The sequence below is a fragment of the Dicentrarchus labrax genome, unplaced genomic scaffold (assembly GCF_905237075.1).
Source record: "Dicentrarchus labrax unplaced genomic scaffold, dlabrax2021, whole genome shotgun sequence".
Taxonomy (NCBI): Eukaryota; Metazoa; Chordata; class Actinopteri; family Moronidae; genus Dicentrarchus; species Dicentrarchus labrax.
In genome coordinates this window covers 9065455-9087551 of record NW_026136707.1, presented here as the reverse complement: position 1 = coordinate 9087551, position 22097 = coordinate 9065455, and the positions used below count along the sequence as shown (strand labels likewise).

Below are 22097 nucleotides of genomic sequence, written 5' to 3'. Positions count from 1 at the left end.
ACTGGGCTTTGGGATTCGTCCATATGTATGCTAATTATACACTCACTTTATTAGGTACACCTTGCTAAAACTAATGCAGTCTAGTGCACATCCCTTAATGAATCGTACCGTCATGAAGGTTATGATATTCCGTTTTTGTTGAAACTGTTTTAGAGAGACATTGATTCAGCTTCATGGTCATTTTGGAGGCTATGGTCTGTGGTGCTGATGAATAGTGAAAAGTATTTATGATGTTTTGTCCATCTCAATTAAATTAATGGAGACAGACTTTATGTTAACAAGGCTGTTTTATAATGGTAAGGATCCACTGAGCAGTTCAGCCGTGACTTTCTACAGAATACAAAGATTGACCGACAACGCAAAAAAAAAGGAGAAGTTTAAAATGTGAACCTTTATGCCAATGATGCCGTGGTGGGAGAGGAAGTTTAGTCTTTACCTCGCGTGGATGAGTGTCTGTGGAGAAGATCATTATTTTAGTCTCTTTCATATATCCTCTGCCTCAAAGCTTACAGATGGAAACAAAAACAACATGCTCCTTCGCACTAAGTCAAATAGTAAATTGTAGGAAAAGGGTGACGAGTGAGAAGTGGCGGAGGCGATGTCGCACAATTTCTTAACTTCGAGTGGTTTTTCACTCTTTGGCTGCCCTACTTTTATATAGGTTTACCTGATAAACTCATATCTAACTTGTATCATGTTTTAGTAAGTGTGGTATTTCAGAAGTTGATTAAATGCAGTATGTCATGAAATTTGCTCCAGTTGGAATGATGCTGTAAAAATAAATTGCTCTGAGAAACGTTTGTTTGTTTTCCAACCTTGCAATCCGTATTTATATTGGACCCATATGTGGGCCCTAGCACAGCCTGCTGACTTTTCTATCATCAACTAATTCGATCACAGTCCTGTTGTGGTTTTAATTCTGCTTGATTTCCTGCCTGTCTCTATCCGTCCCCTCGCTCCCAACTGTTTCTCTCCCCTCCTTCCAGGCCCTTGTGAGTCTCCCCTAGAGCAAAAATTACATGCTGCTTTGTGCCTGGCGTAAACAATGTTTACAGTGCAGGCCTGTCCTGTCTCTCTCCGTCTCTCTCTCACCCTCTCCCATCGCCTCAGGGGATGAGTGGAGGGAGCGCAGGGAGAGAGTTGGGATAAAGAGGGGGGGAGGTGGATTGATGAGAAAAAGAGAGCGAGGTATCAGTAGGATAAAGGGAGAAGAGGAGGAGGAGGAGGAGGGTTGAAGATTGAAAAAGAGCAACAGTCTGTTCCCAGAGCACAAACGGCCCAACCAGTCTGTGTAATAAGCATAATAAGAGGGGGTGAAGGGCGACACCTCCCCACCACCAAACAGACACACACACACACACACACACACACACACACACACACACACACACAGCCGTCTGGATAACTACCATTCAGTGTAATGATAGTCAATGGGCTCTGATTAACTCAGCATTACCTACATACCCTGAAGCCCCTATCTTTGTGAGCACACTTCACTTAACTTGTGCCAGCAGACACATGCTGGAGGAAGGGAAAGCCGAGCCTAGTGCTTTTAAAAGCAGGTAGGCATGCAGACACAATGAGTAAATGTGCAGTCTGGTTAAATCTTGTGTTTAATAGCAAGGCGTAGTGTTGAAAGGAAAGGTGGTAGTTTTTGGTGAGCATGGCACACAAGCTTGTTATCTCCCCGACGGACAAACACACACCATCTTTGTTCCTTTCTTGCTCTTTATATCTTCCTCTTTCCTTCGCTCTGTCTCCCTCAGCGTGTGGCAGCCAGGGATCTAGAGGTTACATAAAGTGGATGTGGATCTGGGTAAGAAAGCGGAGAGATGTTACATAAAGAGCTGTAGCCGGACAAAGGTTAATAAAAATGGAGCCTTGTACTGTAGGCAGGAGCCATTGGAGAGAGAGAAAGCTTGGGAAAAAAAAAAAACTGAGAGAATGGCCATTACATAAACAGATAAAGATGGGGGGAATTATTGGTGGCTTTGCTTTGGTGTTACATAAAGAGATATGTCCATCTAGCAAAAATGAATAACAGCATGTGTTGTTGTGTGACACTGAACTGTATCATGCATCTGCTCACACATGTGCCCTTACAATCCATTTACATCCACAGTCAGTATCAGTGCTGCATACATTGACCTCTGATCTCTTAATTGTCTGTTTATCCCTTCACACTGCTGATCCACAGCTCAGTCCATCCACTGCCTCTCATCTGTCTGTTTTCTCTCTTTTTCATACCCTTTCTCCCTCCTCTTCCTCCTGCGCCCTCACTTACTGGGTCTGCTTTGTGCAAATGTCATACAACACTCTGTAATATCTATCATTAGAACGGGGGTGGGGGGGGCAACATGAAAGACTCATGCTTATTAAAGTGTGTGCTTGAGTGTGCAGGCACATCTGTCATGGTCTCAATGACTGCAGGATCAAAATAATATTGTAAAATGAGGTGTCCATTTTAAATTAAAGGTGTCAGTGTTGTTAAAATCATTACATAAGATAATATGCTGTCAGTTATTTAACCCTGATATGTCTTTACATTTGTCTTTACATTCATTAGGCATGTGTGAGCTAGCTAGTGTCCACTCTTGATATATTTATTATTCACCATGTCTGCTTTTCTCTTTTTTACCAGATACTACTACAACAAGAGGATCCTCCATAAGACCAAAGGCAAGAGGTTCACCTATAAGTTCAACTTCAATAAACTGGTTTTGGTCAACTACCCCTTCATCGATATGGGCTCCACTGGTAAGCCTGGACAGTGTGTGTGTGTGTGTGTGTGTGTGTGTGTGCATGTGTGTGTGTGTGTGTGTGCATGTGCGTGCGTGTGTGTGCGTGCGTGCCTGCGCATGTTCAGATATCTCCTAATCCCACAATAGGATAGCGTGATTATATAGGATTACACAGCAGAACATTGTATATTATTTTTCTCAGTATTCTCCTTCTCTTTTTTCTCTCCCTCCCTCCCCCCTCCCTCCCTCCCTTGACATCTCTAGGAAGCAGCGTTCCTCAGAGCGCCCCTCCTGTCCCCACCGGTGCAGGGACCCACTTCCGCTTTCCTCCTTCAACTCCCTCCGAAGTCCTCTCCCCCAACGAGGACCTGCGCAGCCCTGGTGGCATGTTCAGCTCGGTGGCCCGACGAATGGCCCGTGGCTCCGTCAGCGATTGCAGTGATGGCACCTCTGTCAATTCTGAGATTGAAGAGGGCAACGCAGGAGCAGGAGAGGAGAGGGGAGAGAGGGGTGTGAGTGGAGGAGGAGGAGGACCTGGTGGTGGAGGAGGAGGTTATCGAAGTATCATCCACCCCCGTCTGTCTCATGAAACCCTGTTCCGTATGTATGGAGGACCAGGTAACCCCGCTGGGCACCCAGGCTCCCGCGGCCCCACAGGCCACCGGATCCACCCAGACTCCCTGTCGCCCTTCCCTGTGTCCCCTCTGCCAGGACCAGGAGGAGCTGGCCTCTTAGCCCCTCCTCTGTCCCCAGCACTCTCCATGACCCCGACATCTCACCTTCCTTACACTCCTTCACCCACCCTTTCCCCCATGTTAGGCTCCCACTTCTCCTTCAACCCAGAGGACATGAAGCGCTACCTGCAGGCCCACACTCAGTCAGTATACAACTACGGCCTCAGCCCCAGAGCTTTCCTCCAGTACCCCAACATCGTCATCCCTCAGCCACACCGGCCCGCTGCAGACAAGGCCGGTCTGACCGGAGAGAGAGGTGAGAGGGCAGAAAGAGCAGCGACAGCAGGGGGAGGAGAGAGGGGCGGCGAGCGGCATCACCATCCATCTCTTGCTCACTCCGCCCACCACCACCCGCATCCACCTCACTCTGCCCACCCTCACCCCCATTCTCATCCCATGCATCACCCACTCCACCTGGGTGAAGAGCCTCCACACATGTCTCCCTTCAAGTTCAAGCTGCAGCCACCACCACCGGGCAGGAAGCACAGGGACAGTCAAAGCCAGAGTAAACCCAGGCAGAGCTCCATGTCCTCAGGTTCAGGATCTGGGTCCATGTCTTCTACCTCTGGCCTGGGATCCTCGCTGTCATTTGGTAGTGACCTGAGCTCAGCCAGCGGCTCAGGCCTCATCTCTGCCTCCTCCTCAACGCAGTCCCTAAACAGTGCAGGACTTCCCAAGATAAAGGTGAGATACATAGACCCCCCCCTTGTGTGATTATGCAGGAATCTCTTTTATACAGGGAAAATGTGTGCAGGATCATAAGTCTTAAAGGTCCAGTGTGTAACATTAAGGAAGATCAATTGGCAGAAATGGAATATAATATTCATAAGTACGTTTTAATTTATGTATACTGAGTGGGTCCTCTTCTACAGAGTTTGCCATGTTAAACTGTAGTATCTCTTAACATGCTTGGAAGGCAAGCGGTATTTAGTTAGTTGAAATCTGTAACTTCACCACACAACTTTAGATACTACTAAATTATACACACTGGTCCTTTAAAAAATTACACTTGTGAATTTAATCTGTACACTTCATTGTCAGACATTGTCTTAAAGCAAATTTGTTTTTAATGAAGCAAAATTTTGAATAATTGATGGTCTTATATGTTATTCACTGTCGTAAAACATTGCTGAACTAAAATACTAATTCATTCTTCATCTTTGTCTCTGTTCCTGTTTTTATCCCATTTCCCAGGTTGAGCCCATCTCTGACATCGAGTCAGAGGAAGAGGTGGAGGTGACTGACATTAGTGACGAGGATCCAGATGAGAGAGATGAGGAATTTGAGCTGTTCTCTCCTCGCCACTCCAGACCCCCTAACCACCACCATCACCGCCTTGCTAACGGCACAGCTGCCCCCCAACATCAACACCATCCTGATGAAGACCTGGACGAGGATGTCTTTAAAGCCCCTGCTCCACCTCCACCTGGCCTGATGCCCTTCTTCACCTCACAGCACATACACTCCAATGTGCATCGTGGGCTGGCTACCCTCAAGAGTGAACCCACCGAACCAGGGGACAGTAACACCCCCCCACCTCAGACGGGCTCGGCGGGATCTCCTCAGACAAAGTGCATCCCCCTCAAGCTGCGCTTTAAGAGGCGCTGGAGCGAAGACCAGCGCATGGAGGCCTCACAGGAGGAGTCTGACGACAAGAAAGTACGACCAGAGGAGGAGAGGGAAAGAGAGAGGCAGAGTAATGGGCGGATGGAGATGGAAGAGGACGGGACAGGCAGTGGAGAAGGGGACAGCCCTCCCCCATTGGCGTACGAGGGCTCTTTAGCCACACCGTTGAGGGTGAGCGCTGAGCTGCATCGTGCCACTGCACAGCTGTCTCTGGAGAACAAAGACTGCTGATGAGAGACGCAGCCCAAACACTACTGCTCCACTAGCACTGGAGGTGGCACAGGAGTATGTAAATGGTTCCTCTTTAATCCCTCTCCTTCACTGACAAACTAGATTCCTGAAACCTCCAGTGAACTGAGAGCACAGTCCAACATACACACATATAAAACACCTCAGAGACAGTCTGACTCGTGTTCTGTCAGATCCCCCATCAATCCTCTGTCTGGATCAGGGCTCTTCTGGGACTCATCCTTGGGGAGGTGGGACTCACTCCGACTCAGCCATCCCAGGCACAGTGACTGTAACAAGGCTGAAATCAGAGGGAGGCTCCCTTATGAAACTTGACTCCCAAGTTCACCTCCCACCTGGCCAGTGAACCTCCAGATGCCCTGCCCCAGTAGCACAGCTCCCGCCTTCAGGCCCCATCAGTAGAATCAGCAGCCAGTCAGCACTTTCCTCAGGGGACACAAACTCCCTTACAGCCCAGTAACACACCTTGGATGACGATGTGCACACCCTCCCCTATGCTACTTTTCCTATAAGCTGACGGGACGTTGATAAGTGCCTGTATCTGAAACCCACAGCCCTGGAGTGACACGGAAGAGAGCAAAGGAGGTGGAGTGGACTGCTATGAGTAATCATTTAACTCGTGAAACCCTTGTAAATTTTGGCAGATACTGAAAAATCACGGTGGGAGGGAGGGGAGTGTGTCTTCAAGACTGAAGAGTGGGGCTGTTGGGTGTTGTCTGACTGATTCTTAAACCTGGCCCACTCCACTCAGGGAAGCCTATTGCTGTATGTTTTATTGGAATCATGCACAAAAACACACACAAGCAAAAGAAAAAAACAAGACAAAAACAGCCATCAGCGAAGGGGACTCACATTGGAAGCATTGCTTATGGACACCTAACAATGTTCACTGCAACGCAAAGACTCACACATCCACATTTACACGGACTTTGACTCTGGCACACTGTTCTCTCAGAGCTTTTGACTTTTGTATAACCTTCCTTCTGTCTCTCTCCTGTCCTGCCCCCTCTTTCTCTTGCGGACCACCTGTGGAAAGATCATGACTCCACTCACAGAAATAATTTTAACCCCAGGGAGATGTGAGGAGAGGAAAAAGAGAAGAATGAAGAAGTACTTCATTGTAGAGGAAGGACTGCTGAGGGGGACCAAGAGGGGAAAGCAGCAGGGGAAGGAAGGTTTGAGGGGTTCCAGTAACCGTTAACTAGCCTTCTCACCTCACCTAACATGGCTTGTATACTGAAAATAGTTTCTCTCAAGTCCCAGCAGCACAGAATCCTAGTTCACCAGCTAAAGCTCCTCTAACAATCATAGATAGTGTTAAAATAAACCAGCAAAGACACACACACACACACACACACACACACACACACACACACACACACACACACACACACACACACACACACACACACACACACACACAACACTGCCTTTAGCTTTTAAACATCCCTCTCTCTCGCTGTGTGTCTGGACCACCAGCTCTCCCTGTGGTGGCGTCATCCTCAGGTCCTGAGAGTGTGTGAGACTGCCAGGCCTGTTAACTACATGAGTGTGGGAGCCTGAGAGAGAGCAGGGAACATCATAGACCTCACACATACATACATATACACACACACACACACACACACACACACACACACACACACACACACACACACACACACACACACACACTGCCTCTCTATGCCTTGTTTTTATAGCATGTATAAAAGTGCAAACTGAGCTCTAATAACACACATACAGACTATATCTTTATATATTCTAAATGAAATTATTAAAAAAAGTGAGATTTTAAAAGAACCATAGCATTTTAATGATATGATTGATTCAGGATTTTTTTGTAAGTGGATTATTTTGAGTGGTAAAGACGCGTCATGCCACTCACTAGGTAATGTGATACGGAGGGGCGGGTGGGCAGAATGATGAGGGGATGGGGTCCGGGTTTCTGTTGTACATTTGTTTCATAGACAAGCCAGAGAAAAACAGCACAGGCCAGACTTACCAGAACAAGACCAGCGAGAGAGGAAAAAAAAAAAAAAAAAAACAAACAGGACTCGAACAGACTGCTAATGATTCAGATGTGTGGTTCACTGCTGTTCACTTCATTGGCAGTAGCTTTGCCCTTTTAGCACGCAGCACTCTGCTCTGTACAGTCTAGCTCAGCTCAGTGGGGTTCTCCCCGGCCTGAGCACTCCTGGCCCCAGGCCACCTCTCCAGGCCCTCGGTGTGTGTGTGTGTGTGTGTGTGTGTGTGTGTGTGTGTGTGTGTGTGTGTGTGTGTGTGTGTGTGTGTGTGTGTGTGTGTGTGTGTGTGTGTGTGTGTGTGTGTGTGTGTGTGTGTGTGTGTGTGTGTGTGTGTGTGTGTGTGTGTGTGTGTGTGTGTGTGTGTGTGTGTGATTAGCTCATGGGTTATTAGTGAAGTGGTAATCCTGTCTTCTCTGCCAGTTAGCATAATGCTCAAAAGTTCACAGCAGCTCTGGATTGGGGCAAGGGAGAGAGAGGGGGTTAATCATTACTGTAAGAAAAGTCGGACATGTGAGGCCTCTGTCCTGAAAGGCCCTCTCCTCAAACTATGCACATTCACACATACACACAAACGTTTCAACATCCTGGAGCTTTTCTTGTCTCTGCGGCCAGTTCGTCCGATTGGTTAACGGAGCCGCGTTGACCAGCCGCCTGTTCCTGCCTGGCCAGCGACAAGACGGATCTATAGCAGCGGACTGTGAGATAGATGGCCTCCAGGCGGTCTGAGTAGCTGAGCTGATTGAATTTCCTCATCAGACCCCTGTGGTCTGGACTGGAGCATGTCACAACATGCACACACACACACACACACACACACACACACACACACACACACACACACACACACACACCAAGTCCTGTGTATGTATTTGAACTGACAGCTGCCTTACTACTACTTGTCATATCTCAGCAACAGATGAGGCATCAGCCTTACCTGCTCTGCACTCTCTCTCTCTTCTTTCTGTTTCATTTTTCCTCACTCTGTTTCAGGCGTTGTCTGACTTCCTGCTAACCGTGGCATGATCTGACTCGGTCATGGTATTGCAGGGTAAAAAGATTGATTGAACTCTGATTGTAACACAGGCTCTCTCTCATCCTGTTTCAGGCCTCTACAGTCAAAGAACGGTAGATAAACAGCACAAAGATTACATTTCTCTATCAAAAGAATAAAAGTTTCTCAGTTTATTTTTCTGATGTCGATATTGCTATTGATTATTGTTGTTGTTGTTATTGTTCTCATTGGGTTATTTACCTCTCCACCTGGCATTATTATTATTCCATGGCTCTGTTAGCTGTTGCTTTTTATGTTGTGTACATCACTTTGGATGAAGTTGAAACCCCCCCCCCCCCCAAACTCCATTCCCTGTTTCAAACCTTCAAGCCCCCAAATCAGAGACCTTTTTCTTGTCTTTAGTTTTTACAAATGTAATATAACTAAAATGTGTAATATTAATTTTGATGCTGACAGAGAAATAACATCGGGGACTGAGCGGGAAGGGCAGCGGCGGAGGATTTTATTTAGGCGCAGTGGGGGAGTGATTTTATCTTTTTTGTCATTGTATTGTAATTTTTATTTTATAATGTTACTTTTTTCTCTCTCTTGCTCTTGTATATTTTTTCTTTTTTTGGGGGAAGGGGGGGTTGTATCATTTTAAAAGAAGAAAAAAGATGTGTATTGTTTGACTGTGTAAAGGTCTATCTTCTCCCTCTTTCAGTCTCTCTTCTTTCGCCTCGTCTCCCCCGAGCAGTTACATAACACTCAGATGGAGAGATGAGAGTTAATACCATGATGTAACACATTGAATTTCTCCACTTCTTTCGTGTTTTTTTTTTTTTTTTTCCAAACTTGTAATTAAGCTGTAATCAGGGTTAATTAAAACTGGTTTAAACCCAATATGAATATCCCTGTGTTTGTTTATGTCTGCTCTTCCTTCATTCATCCATATTTATTAATGGCACATAATCAGACAGTTCAGTTTTATTATTTGTAAACAAAGAGATTAACCCCTGACTTTTTGTCTCGTCAACAGCGAGCCGACAGTCATATGAGGCCTCGTGGTTCTGCACAATTAAATGACACGAAACAACACTTTACTTTAAACTAGTACCCACAACTGTGCTTTCTAGAAGGAATATCTTAAAGCAAAAATTTTACATTTTGGGGGAAATCGCGAGTTATGAGAAGATACCACAGTAAGAGATCTTCTCTTATAACTCTTCATCAGGAAACTACTCTTTTAAAATACAGTCTAGTAAATAGTTTGATCTTTTTGCATGTACATTTTTTCAAAGTTAAAGATATTTTATTTGTCTCTCAAGCAGCAATTTGAGGTGAGCTGGTGCATAAAACATAAAAACTCCCCATCGTACATAAAACAAAACAACCCAACAACACAAAACAAATATTTGTGAAGTAGATAAAAGATGTTCCAATCTATTCATATTGTAAAATCAGCCTTCTAAGAAAACCGTTCCCTACTGATGATATTGCATAATTTTTAATTGTAAAAGAAGAGCAGCCTTTTATCCTCGCCCTCATGATGCCTGATGGTTGTGAGGATGAACACACACACACACACACACTCACATCTGCCGTGATGCAGAGGCCTCTGAGGTTGAACGTTTAGCAGTGATAAAGAAAAGCACTTTGTCTGCCGAGCTGCTGCCCACTCACCCACATAATGCTCGCACAAGGCTCGCCCATTTACCTTTTAACGTGACGTCAGTGCGAGCTCTCTTGTCTTAAGCGCATTTACAGCCACATATTGTATGTAAGAGGAGGAGGAGATTGGTTGCCGACCCTTGAGTGGCCCTTATAGATTTTGAATGTCTCGTGTAAAATAAATAAAAATCACCACAAAACAGTCTCAACCTACATACATACATATATATATTAATTTCAATAATACCTTTAACAAATAACAGTTTGCTTGCTGACTATTTAGTTTAATGAATAAAATTATTAGGTTTGATACTGAATCATGTTTCATTGTCTGTATGATCATGAAAAATAAATAGGATAGCATTGTTTTTAATTAACTTTAAGGTTGTTTTTGTCCACTGGAAATCCTTATAGACAGAACAACTTTTGACAGCATAAATTCTATAAAGTTTATAAGAAATGTCTTTAAGCTCAACAACTACACCAACACTTTTCTGAGAATGTATCATTAACTGTATTGTATATTGAATTTTTTTTGTATTCTGCAGCCAAGACACAGTCATCAATAATAGAGCCACTAAAGAGTCTATCTTCAAGTCTTATCTTAATGATTAATAATTGAATTCTATAATGCTTCTGAGTGCATTGAAAGAGTGATTAGTGGGTGTAATCATTCCTCCTCTCCATGCTGGCTGTGAAGTGATCCCTTCCTAACATGAACGCACTAAAGCCGCATTCCCATGTTAATGCAAAAGTTCAACTTAAAACTTGAAGCAATTTTAGTTAGTCAAATCAAATCTTTTGAATTCAGTTTTTTTAAAACAACCTTTTCCTACTTTCCCCCTGACTGTATTTCCTTACTGAGAAATGGTTGGAGGGCTTGTAACAGATGATATCTTAACTAACTCAGACTACTGACACTTCATATTAACTTTCACTGAATATTCAAAAAAAAATTTCGTCTGAAGGTTGTGGATTTTGTCCTCCACCTCTTATAGAGTAAATACATCAGTGGCCTAAATGAAGAGGAGGGATAATTATTAAGTTAATACTATTATAGTATTAAAACAGATCTGACAAAACAATGGTTGCCAACATGTGGATGGGATTCCTGAAGGGGGTCATTAGATGAATTCGAAGGGTCACAAGATCCTTAATGGAAAAGGAAAGAAGGAAAATGTTGAGCTGCTGCTCAAATTTACATTCTTTATAACTTTTCTCTTTTGTCTGTGAAATACTGTTAAGTTTTACCTCCTCAGGCCTCTGACAGACAGACTCACGTGACACAATATGATGGAGAAGAAAATCTCTCTGTAGTTGAACAGCAGTCACACACACACATTCAACCTGTGAGGAGATAGAACTGTGTTTTATTTTAGACCAGGGCTTTAAAGGATGTCAGCGTGCGGCCTATGACTCATGTAACCTGGTTTTACCTTCTTTGACCTTGTTGAGAGTCACTGTATGTGTGTGTGTAAAGATTTCTGGCCCTCGCTGTTGACACACCAGTCATCCAGGTGCTCCATTCACAGCAGAGGAGAAAGAGAGAGAGAAAGAGAAAGAGACCACAGGAACCACTGTACTCTCTCACCTGTGCCACATCCCTCTCCCTTCGCTTCCTCTGAGCGCCTGCTTTCGCAGAAACTTGCGCAGAGCCAGCTCTGTGCTCCACATATAACCACAACCTATGCATTATGCACGCTGCACAGCAAGAAGCCTTTCTGAATGCACACACACACACACACACACACACACACACACATGCACACGCACACACAGCTGTTGCATCTTCTGTATGGTGACATAGGAGGCATGCTAGTAAGTTCACCACATCCTCCACCATACAGAGAAAAGTTGCACCACACAGGAGTGAGCGACGGCACTTTGTCACACCGAGCACAGGCGATTCTGTGCGCACATTGATGTGGTTTGTTTGAAACTCTTGTACTTGTATTTCCTTTTTCTGCTTCCTTCCCGCCAATCTTTCTGTTCGACACATTTGACCCAAAAGAAATGCCATGTTCATTTTTCTCTCTTTAAGGGGACTGAAGTGTCAGTGGCTGAGCTGAAGTGTAAAAGGGTAAATAAGACATATTGAAGCAGGTCTAACTTGGGATTTTTATACACCATCAGGACAAAAATGGTTTACTTTGCTTCCTCTGCTTAGTCATTTCACAATGATTGTCTCCCCCTGTTGTTGGAATAGTGAACTACAGCTTGAAGATGATTTAAAGTGATCTATTTCTTCCTGCCGATAACAGTGTGATACATTATTTCACTCACTTGCCGGTGAGATGATCAGATTTAACAGGAATTAATAGTTTGTTCTTGTTTAGATTAGTTTGTTTCTGCAGCTTTAAGTCAGTTCTTAATGAACAATAAGTCAGTGACTGGTAACACTTGCTTCATCCAACTAAAACATAATCATAAAGTAAACAAAAAGAATAAAAACACTGAGCTGAGATTCTTTCTCATTAAATCAGTGGTTCCCAAAGTGTTTGCCTTAAGGAGCTGAGAGGACCACAAGACTTGTTTATTTAAATGTGTTATTGTACATTTATAATAAAAAAAATGAGTGGCAATTACATAAACTACAGTTTTATATTTACATTTCCAAACATTTGCAGGAAAAATAAGCTATAAACTTAAAGATCACTATGTTAAAAACACTGTTAAATGTGCAGTTGTGAAAGTTAACTTAGATTTGTGGGTAAGAGCCAATACAAAGTAAATATCAGGGAGTGTACCATTGATACAGATCATTTTCATCAACAAGAACTTTATACAACTTGGAGCAGTACTCAACACTAACTCACGTCATAGACTGAGGGAGTGTAAAGGGGGTGTATTCTCATTCTTCATCTTGTCTATAATACAGGCAGGAATCTGTGTGTCCAAGGACGCCTGTCCATGAGAGACCTGTCTTCAGCTCCGGGGAGATGACGTGGACTCGGAGGAACAGCTGAGTGGTGTAAAGTTACTGTGAACAAGAATGCAGGGAGCACAAGGGCCTACTGTTCTCCATACTCCAGCTTGCGTGGATGCCGGCCTTCTGTGCCACCTCTGTTAGGCTTTAATGATGCTGCGATGTGCTCTTTTTTGCTTTTTCTAGACTTTTAGCAGTTCCACGGAGCCAACGCATCAATGTACAGTAGCATTTTACATATAATTATGTGTACAGATTTTTGTGGTGACAACCATTTAACCGTTTTTACCTGCAGGTTTAGTACCAGTGTGTCCCCTAAATCCTTAACTTTGCAGGGTTTATTATTGGATATCATGACTCCTAGCTGCCTCCTCCTGCAAGTTACAGGAGCACCCTTGTCCTCTGCTGATACTTGTTACATAAAGAGCCCTTCCACCCCTTCAATAACACACTCCTAAAATCTCAAGGTGAAGTTCTGTGGATAAAAAAATAAAAGTAGAATTTTTTTCAGATACTTGCGCACTTATGTAAAATCCTACAAAGCTTTTGTAAAATTGGACTCACCTCAAGGTAGTCTGAGAAAGTTTGATGGCTAAAAACCAAAAATGAAAACTCACAGGAAGTAAAAATCAGACATCATAATGTGTGCAAATAAGATAATAAAACCAGGAGGTATTACATTTTAAAATAATTAAAATCCTCATTACAGTCTGTGAGTCTGCAGGTCAGTGCAGCGGTGCTTTGAGCTCACACTGATGCTAAGCTGGTTGCCTAGTAGCATGCTAACATTTATTAGCACAAAGTATAGATGAGGTTGGTGGAAATGTCACTGGTTTTGCAGGTATTTGATTAGAGACCACAGTATTAAACTGTTATGAAAAGTCCACGGGATCAATAAAGCCATTAGAATTCATCCTCTGGGCACCATGGACAGTTCATGGCAATCCATCAAATATTTGTTGAGACACTTTAGTCCAAAGCGGTGGACCAACGAACCAACAGAGCCATCCTGCAAGCGTGGCTAATAAAAATAAGTCATCTATAAGTGGTGTCTTTGCTGAATATTTAAAATCCAAGGCTGATGCCTCTGTCCCTTTAGGAAACAGGAGTCCATAGCTGCAGGGACGGTTAAAGACTGGCTCTGAGATGAAACAGGCTGCGTGAATACAAAGTAAATCCACACTGAACCCTCCGAATCTCAGTTTTATTGTTGGTTTTTAACATTTTATTGGAGCACAACATCCTTCATGACTGCAAAGCTGCTGTTTTGAGAATCCTTTAGCCTATTTTCATCCCTTGTCCAGGGTTTGATGAGGCATGCATGGTCTGACTGGGTTAGGTGAGAGGTCAAGGTGAGGGTCAGAGGTCAGAGGTTATGCGACTGTGAGCGTTTCTGCTTTAAGAGAGCCTGAGGTGGGAGACATTCCTGATGTGTGTCTGGAGTTTTAAGGTTAGTTTTAGGTTTATTTTACAGAATGTGGACAGTGGGAATAAGACGACCGCTGTCCTTTAGGCCAGTTCATTCAAAATCATTCATTGTTTCGAGCATAACATAGTTACTGCAGTTTAAGTTTATTTAATGTGAATTTACTACTCAAACTCAGGTTAAAGCATCATATTCTTCTCTCACAATGTTCCTCCACTTCTTCCCTCTCTGTTTCTCCTCTGCGGCTGTCTGTACCTGAGGCCCGTCTGACAGCAGAGCCCAGCAGGAGACGAGGGTCTCTGGTGTTTGACTGACAGACCAGTGATGAGCGCACAGAGCGAGGGTGAAGGGTGAGGGTCAAAGGTCAGGCTCCCATGCAGAGGGGGGAGAGCAGAGTTGGGGGAAACAGAGAGGGGGGAGGACTTGCTAACGAGATGGGGTGGTTGGTGGGAAGTAAAAGAGACACTAAACACACTGAAAACGATATGATGAGACTTTATTGACCCTAATAGAGGGGCAATAGATCCACTATAACAGTAGTACACATTACTGGATACAAAGATAATGTATATATTAGTTTATACATTATTAACACCTGTATGAATGTATTAATTTCCATGACAGTTCTTAAAAAACTAGTTAGTGGACTTTAAAGGTCCACTGTGTAACATGGAGGAGGATCTATTGGCAGAAACAGAATATACTATTAATAGGTAGGTTTTCATTAATGTATAATCACCTGAATATAGGAACTGTTGTGTTTCCGTGACCTTAGAATGAGCCGTTATAATCTAAAGAGGGAGCGGGTCCTCTTCTATGGAGTCCGCCATGTTCTTACACACCGGTCCTTTAACACAGTCACAGTGGTATATACGTCCCTGAGGAGTAATGGATTACATGTAACAGTAGTCGTAGTCAGGATAACAAAAAAAAAAAAAGAAAGGTAACTGTAATCTGTTACAGTGATAGAAATAACAGACAGAATAAGATTACAGTTACATTTAGTAAAAATGGAGATTATTAGCATTACTATCATGCACAGTGCACCACATTAAAACACTTGTGTGGTCTTAAATTAAACTATAACCTATATAACCTATATACCTATAATATAATCTCAAAGCTGTCAATATGTTGTTGTGGTCTCTAGTGAAAAAATACTTTTACCGTGTGGAAATCTCTCTATTATTTTAATATTTAAAAATAAACATGAAAATATGTATTTTATTAAGATATTTGGAGTAAGTTACTGACTACATTTAACAGATACATAATCATTGTATGGGATTATATTTTTAAAGCTGATATAATATATATATATATATATATATATATATATATATATATATATATATATATATATATATTTGAGCACAGAACATCTGGATAGACCCTGTAAAAGCTACACACACTGAACTTCTGATAAATAAATATTACTTAAAGTTATACAATTTCATCCTGGGAGGGACATAAATCTGTCTATATCTGTATATTTGGACACGGAGACGTCGTCCACTTATAACAAACAATAAACATACAGTACAATGATGGTTCATGTATCCTGATTATTACGTTTATAATCAGCAGTGCAGAGCTCAGGAATGCAACAGTAGTTCACATATGCGGTGCACATGCCAGGCAGCAGATGAGTGCTTGTGTGGTTCACTAACATCTGGACAGCTGTTTGCAGCAGGTTTAAAAGTTCATGTGTTTCCAGAGAGTCTACACTTGTCTCAGAAATTTTAATATAACATATAAAATACTCGGGGCCTCTCTCACTTCACTCTCTTGTAGCACCTTCAGTTTGTTGCATCCTGAATGTGTCTCTTTACATATTTTACTGGACAACGACTGATAAACTGGGCAGGAGCTCATATCAGTCTATACTGGAGTCAGCTTATAGTATGTCTGCTAACAGGTAACCAGCAACTGCAGTGAGAAATGTCAAACATTTGTTCTGAGACAGTTTAAAAACAATGTTTCTTTTACATAGTTCGTCCACCAGAGGGCGCTGGTCTGTATTAAAACTGTAAAATGTGCCGCTATTAATTCTTTAATAACCTAATTTAAGCAAATCCTTATCAAAAATGATCATATTGTGTGTTAATATTATTAATAATAAAAAATTATGAGATATTTTAAACTCAAATATCAGTATTGACCCAAACAATCCAGTATAAACTGTGATTTTTACTATAGAAACCCAGTGTGAGCGCTCACATCTTAACTGGTTTTGAGCTGCACATGATGAAGAAGTGGCTAATTTCATGCTTTTTGTCTTGTGACACTTTAAACAGAAGTTGTCTACTCATGACTTATAATCACGAGTTTACTGGATTGTTTAACGTAAACTGTTTAAAATGAGGAAACTCTTTTCACAATAAAAGGCTTAAAAGATTTAAGAAAAAAAAAAATAAATAAATATGTTGAGGACAAATTCACCACTGAAACTTACAAGCTGCAATACTGAACAATTACAACTAGATGTCTCTCTACATCAACATTTAACCGACACCCAGCTTTCTCTCCGTCCTTCCTGCACACACATAAACACGTGCACACACACAGGCAAAAAAAAAAACAAACAAACAACCAAACTCTCTTACAAAAATTACCCAGCTCCTTCCAGCCAATCGGGACTTTATTCTGTATTTAGGTCTACAACATCTCCTCTCCCCCGTTATTGAGGCATGTAGGCCTCACGCGTTAGACCACACCGACAGGGGGCACTGTTCCTGTGAGAGCCCCCCGCATGGCTGTCTGTCTCAGCATGAGTCTGGTCTTCTTACTACACACAGAGCAAAAGGGGGATTATGTAATGTTTACTATTGTGGCGCTGTATCTTTTTAGCGAGGCAGTGTGGGGTTTTTTTTTGTTTTCTTTCTCCCTCCTCCTCCTGCTATGTAGAGGTTAAAGGTCACAATGCAAAAACCAAAGTGGTCACACGTGCAAAAGGATGCCCGTCTCACGCGCATCTCGAGACATCTTTTCCAGGCGAGCACTCAGCACACCGGTTCGTCTCCGCCGCTGCCTGCGAGTCACAAACACGGGGTTAGCCGAGTTTACGCCAGGCCACGCCCCCTCGCTCCAGCTGGTGGCAACACTCTTGATGACATCACCGCCGCGCGCACCCATTGGCCCCGAGACGCCGCGCACCTGCCCAATCGCCTGCCGGTGAAGTGACGTCAGCCGAGAGCGGTCCCGTTCACTTTCACAGGAGTGGGCGGGGCGCCGGGGCCGCCGACGTCAGAGCCAGCGGGATGCGGCGCCCTGATTGGCCGAGCGCGGTGAAAGTGAGCGTCTGTTGCTGAGAGAAAAAGGGAGAGGGGGAGCAGTTTGCGAGGGGGCACCGATGCGTCTGATGCGCCACAACAACAGTTACCCAGCTCCGGCACAAACTTTTTAAACACCCTTAGCTCATTTCTCCACCCCACCAGTGTCAATGTTTTCACTCTGTTTGGGGTAAATAATAACTAAATAACTACTAAAATGTAACCTAGCAACAGTTTGGAGGCAGGGCCACAGAGCAGCCGCATTGTGGTGCTTTAATCCCGCTGCAGCAGCTTCCTGTGTGCACAAGCAGAGAGGTTGATGCATTATCACCGTCTGCTCAGGGATGGCACTTGTGCTGTCAATTATGGTAAACATACTCCTTTTCAGAAGGGGAGGGGGCATTTGTGCCTTTCTATTGGCTCTCGGTGTTTTGCTCCCTCCCCTCGACCCTCCCTCATGCTGTTCCTATGGTTCCCAAAGCTCTTATTGGATACTGTAAACTTTGGGACAGGACACCGGTCTGGCTCAGCATCCCCGCCGCCATTGGCTGGATCCCCCCGTCCGTCAACCGGACTTTGACAGCCCGCCACGCCCACTTGTCTCTGCCGCCAGCGCTGATTGGCTACTGTACCTGTCAGCGACCTGTGATTGGTCCGCTCGCCCAGCTGTTAGTGGTTCATTCACCATTTTGTGACTGTAGTGGAAAAGAAGACCGATAGTTTTTTATATCCCCGTTAGAGTTTCTGTGGGGGAAAGACATGTTTTGCGGAGGAAAAGTAAAGTGTGAGCGCGGACCGCACAGTCGCCAGAGCCGACAGCCAAGGGATGTTACCGAGAGTTACGCGAGCCTCCTCATCAGCAAAATAACCCCATAAATCTTTCTCTGGCTGAAGGGGGGACGAGAGCTGTGTTTTGGGTGAGTTGAAACTAAAGTTAGCGAGAGGCAGCGACGCTCAACTGACGCGAATTTTCCATTTTCAGGAGCAGCGAGTTAGCACGAGACGAGAACCAACTGCCAACGGTCGGCCGTTGGTTCCGATAACGTCCGAAGAAAACCGTGTGGGGGAGAGAGAGAGAGACAACCGCTTGCGAGCCGAGAGAAAGGGGAGGGTGGTGGTGGTGGTGGTGGGGGGTGTAACAAGCCTAAAAACTTTTCTCAAATGTTTTACCGCAGTCCCACGGACGACCGGGAGACACCTGAGCTTTCTGGTACGATATTTCTGCTTCATTTTGACTACTTTTCCTTGACCTTAGTTGTCGAGTTTTGTTGCGTGGAGCAGCTCTAGCGTAGTAAAAAAAAAAAAAAAACACAATCGACCTATTTGCAGCATTGCAGCCCAAATGTTTACTAACAGCAACCGCAAGCTCGCTTTTAAGTGCTAATAATAATCATATAAATATATATATTTTTTTTAGAAATGGACCCGGTGAGAAAATGGAAAACAAGAGAGAGCGTTTTTAACACCCCCCCGTTTCCTTATGGTCTGGCTGGCGGTGTCATTATGTGGGTACTAGTAGTCTGCTACCGTTGCGTACTACGATTACTACAACCACCACTACTACTAACATTACTGAGCTGCTTACTAGAGCGAAACACCAACACGGAAAGATTCCTGCTTTTTTCTTTACCCCCCTCCCTCCCTCCTCATCACCACCTTCTCTATAAGTTTAAAAAAATATATAGACAAGAGTGTCACCTCACTGACTCCATTAAGGAAGCCTCTCTGGAGTGGCTGCGTGTACACACTTAGGCGTTGTAGTGGGTTATTTGCATGCCAAACATCGTTGTGCGAGGAAGAATTAGGCCCCTGTCTAGTTGGGATAATAATAAATAAAATAAAAAAAACGCCACTTGGAATCGGTTGTTTGTGTTTGGTTACCGAGCACCGTGCAGCAGAGCAGACGGACTGCCTCGAGTCATAATACTCCTTTGACATTGTGTAGCGCCTCTCGTAGTACTCGCAGAGATCAGCGCAGAGAAACCGGGGATGCATTCGGTGTTTTCTCGGCTTCCCCCCCCTCACCCCCACACACCGCCGCCGCCGACACTCTCACTTTCCCTGCACTGCAATCAGTGTCGATGCACGGTTGACATCTCTGACTGGGCAGTTTTAAGAAACACTTAAGTCATATTTCTCTTTAGATGTACTTCTCACAGGAATTTTAAATGCTTGTTTTTTTGTTTTTGTTTTGACATTTGGACCGAAAAGTGTCCTCATCTGCCCTGCTTATTTACCCTGTGGCATGCATTCCTCATATCCTCATTATTGCACTTGTTTACACTGAAGACAAATCCCTGATGGTGGAGGAATCTTTTGCATAGCTGGTAGAGCAGTTGACCATCGATGTGGCATTGGCAGTTCTGCCATTTGGTCCCAAACAGGAACAGTCACCTCTGATCTATGCTACTGCCTCCCTGATCAATACGGGCCAGAATGCACAAATGCCAGGCCTCAGTGTTTCTCTTTTATTGATATAATATCTACAGTCAGATATGCCACCCACTAAACAGCTGCCAGTATTCATAGTACGTCACAATGGATGTTCTCCATAACAAGCGCAGTCACACACTTACATGCTTACACTTCACAGCTCGCCCTCTTGCTACACCTAAAATACCCTAACGAAATGTTTTTCTTTTACTTGTGTCATGTTGCCTGTATGATCGCATCCCACTCACTCATGAGCACATCAACCAGTGTGTGTGTGTGTGTGTGTGTGTAACAGAGAGCATGTTCTTTCTTTTTTTTTGCTGTTTCATGTATGAGCGTGTTCCCCGGTGACCCAGTTAAGGGCAAAGCCGCCCTGCCATGCTGGAGTGTGTAAGGGGCCATGGTAGGCTTCACTATCACGCCTTGTAATGTCGTCTTCGTCTGTTGTACCATCGCATGATGTTCTCCTCTCCATCCCTGTCCCCGTCACTGCAGCCCTGCGCCCATACAGACACCCATAAAATGCTTTTAGGAGAGGGATGAGCTGCAGTGTGCCTGGCAACTACGTACACACTCACACTGACATATAGTGCAAATGCAGCGTTGAACAAGGTAGACACAACCTGAAGACAGCCGTGTATAGTCGTACAGCTTGTGCACCATAAGTAGCTCAAATGCCCCCACGTCTCTCTCTCTCTCTCACACACACACGCGCGCATCCCGTGCCATGTTGCAGTTGGGCATAGGCTAAATTATCTGCGAATGACCGAATAAACTGGCAGGTTTATTAAGGCTGTGTAGTCCAGTAATAACTACTATACAACTTCTTCTTGTAGTGTTGACATTGAGATGGGATTTCCTTATGTCTGACTGTTCTGTGTGTGTGTGTGTGTGTGTGTGTGTGTGTGTGTGTGTGTGTGTTTGGCGCATACATGCACCCTTATCCAACCCGCTAAGAAATCACCAGCAAGGTGCTCTTTGTATGAAAATTTATATTTTTAATCTCAACATTTAGGAATCATATAAGTCTTTTTATTTTATTTTTATGTTTGTTTTTTACAGAAAAGCAAAACTTGAACTCACCAGAGTGTGAGCTCCTGCACGAGTATGTGAACGGGTGTTTATATGGCACAGTGTGTGTGTGTGTGTGTGTGTGTGTGTGTGTGTGTGTGAGACGATATATAGGTCCAAGGGAGATTTTAACTGTGTATGCATGACTGCACTGTAAATTCCAGGGAGAGCGTTTAGTGTGTGTGTAAAGTTTGATGTTGCTATGCTGTGGAGGGGGGGTTACATTGTGTGCTCCTGTATGTGTACTGGGTGAAACAGCATCCTTCTGCTATTTAAGGAGGAGTCCAGTCCGACAGCATGGAGACAATTGCCGTCGATTATCTGTCTATTCCGGATTTACAGTAGCTTTAGACCAGACCAGCAAATATCTTACTCTTAACCTTCTCTAATGCTGGAAGGTGTAGACGCCTTGAATTACTTAAATTATGACCGAGTTTCTCTTTGCTTTCTCTTGATTCTACCCAGGGGACAATCAGGATTTTTTTAACAATTTCCTTTATATTTTTGGTCCCAATTAATTTCTAAAGAACTTATGCACTAAAACAGAGAGGAGGTTTGGATTTAGACTTACTCTGGGCATCTTGGATTGTTGCTAACAAGCAATAAGTGTTAAAGGTCTGCATTTATTTTCAATTTAGGTGATGCTTGTCGAACTCACACTGTGCTTGTAATGCTTTTAATCTTTTATGAAAGAACCCGGGACTGTGTGAAATGTTAAAATCCTATGCCATTTATTATATGGCAACACTGAAATTATAGATGCTTGATGCATAAATTCATATAGTTTTCCCTGTAATTTAGCATACTATAACTGGTGTCTTTGGCAACGCTGGTATTTCGTCTGGAATTTAAAATTCTGTGGATAAGATGATTGCTTGTCCACACATGTTTTTTAAGAGTTCACAAAGGGATACACGTGGGTGAAAAGTTAAA

The 22097-nt window shown here is 43.7% G+C and overlaps 2 protein-coding genes across 3 annotated transcripts in view; both read left to right on the top strand.

Annotated features, from left to right (window-relative positions):
• Nucleotides 1–9268, top strand: part of erfl3 (Ets2 repressor factor like 3) — a 50535-nt gene extending 41267 nt beyond the window's left edge. Inside the window, exons 3-5 of the mRNA XM_051406043.1 lie at nt 2642–2757; nt 3006–4159; nt 4670–9268. Of these exons, the coding sequence (XP_051262003.1) occupies nt 2642–2757; nt 3006–4159; nt 4670–5332 (1933 nt within the window). The 3' untranslated portion in view covers nt 5333–9268. The remainder of the gene's footprint in view (nt 1–2641; nt 2758–3005; nt 4160–4669) is intronic.
• A 9080-nt stretch (nt 9269–18348) lies between these two features.
• The window catches only part of cicb (capicua transcriptional repressor b), a 36207-nt gene continuing 32458 nt past the window's right edge, over nt 18349–22097 (top strand). For both annotated transcript variants that reach the window (XM_051405968.1, XM_051405967.1), the window contains exon 1: nt 18349–18577. The gene's annotated coding sequence lies outside the window, so the exon portion shown is untranslated. The remainder of the gene's footprint in view (nt 18578–22097) is intronic.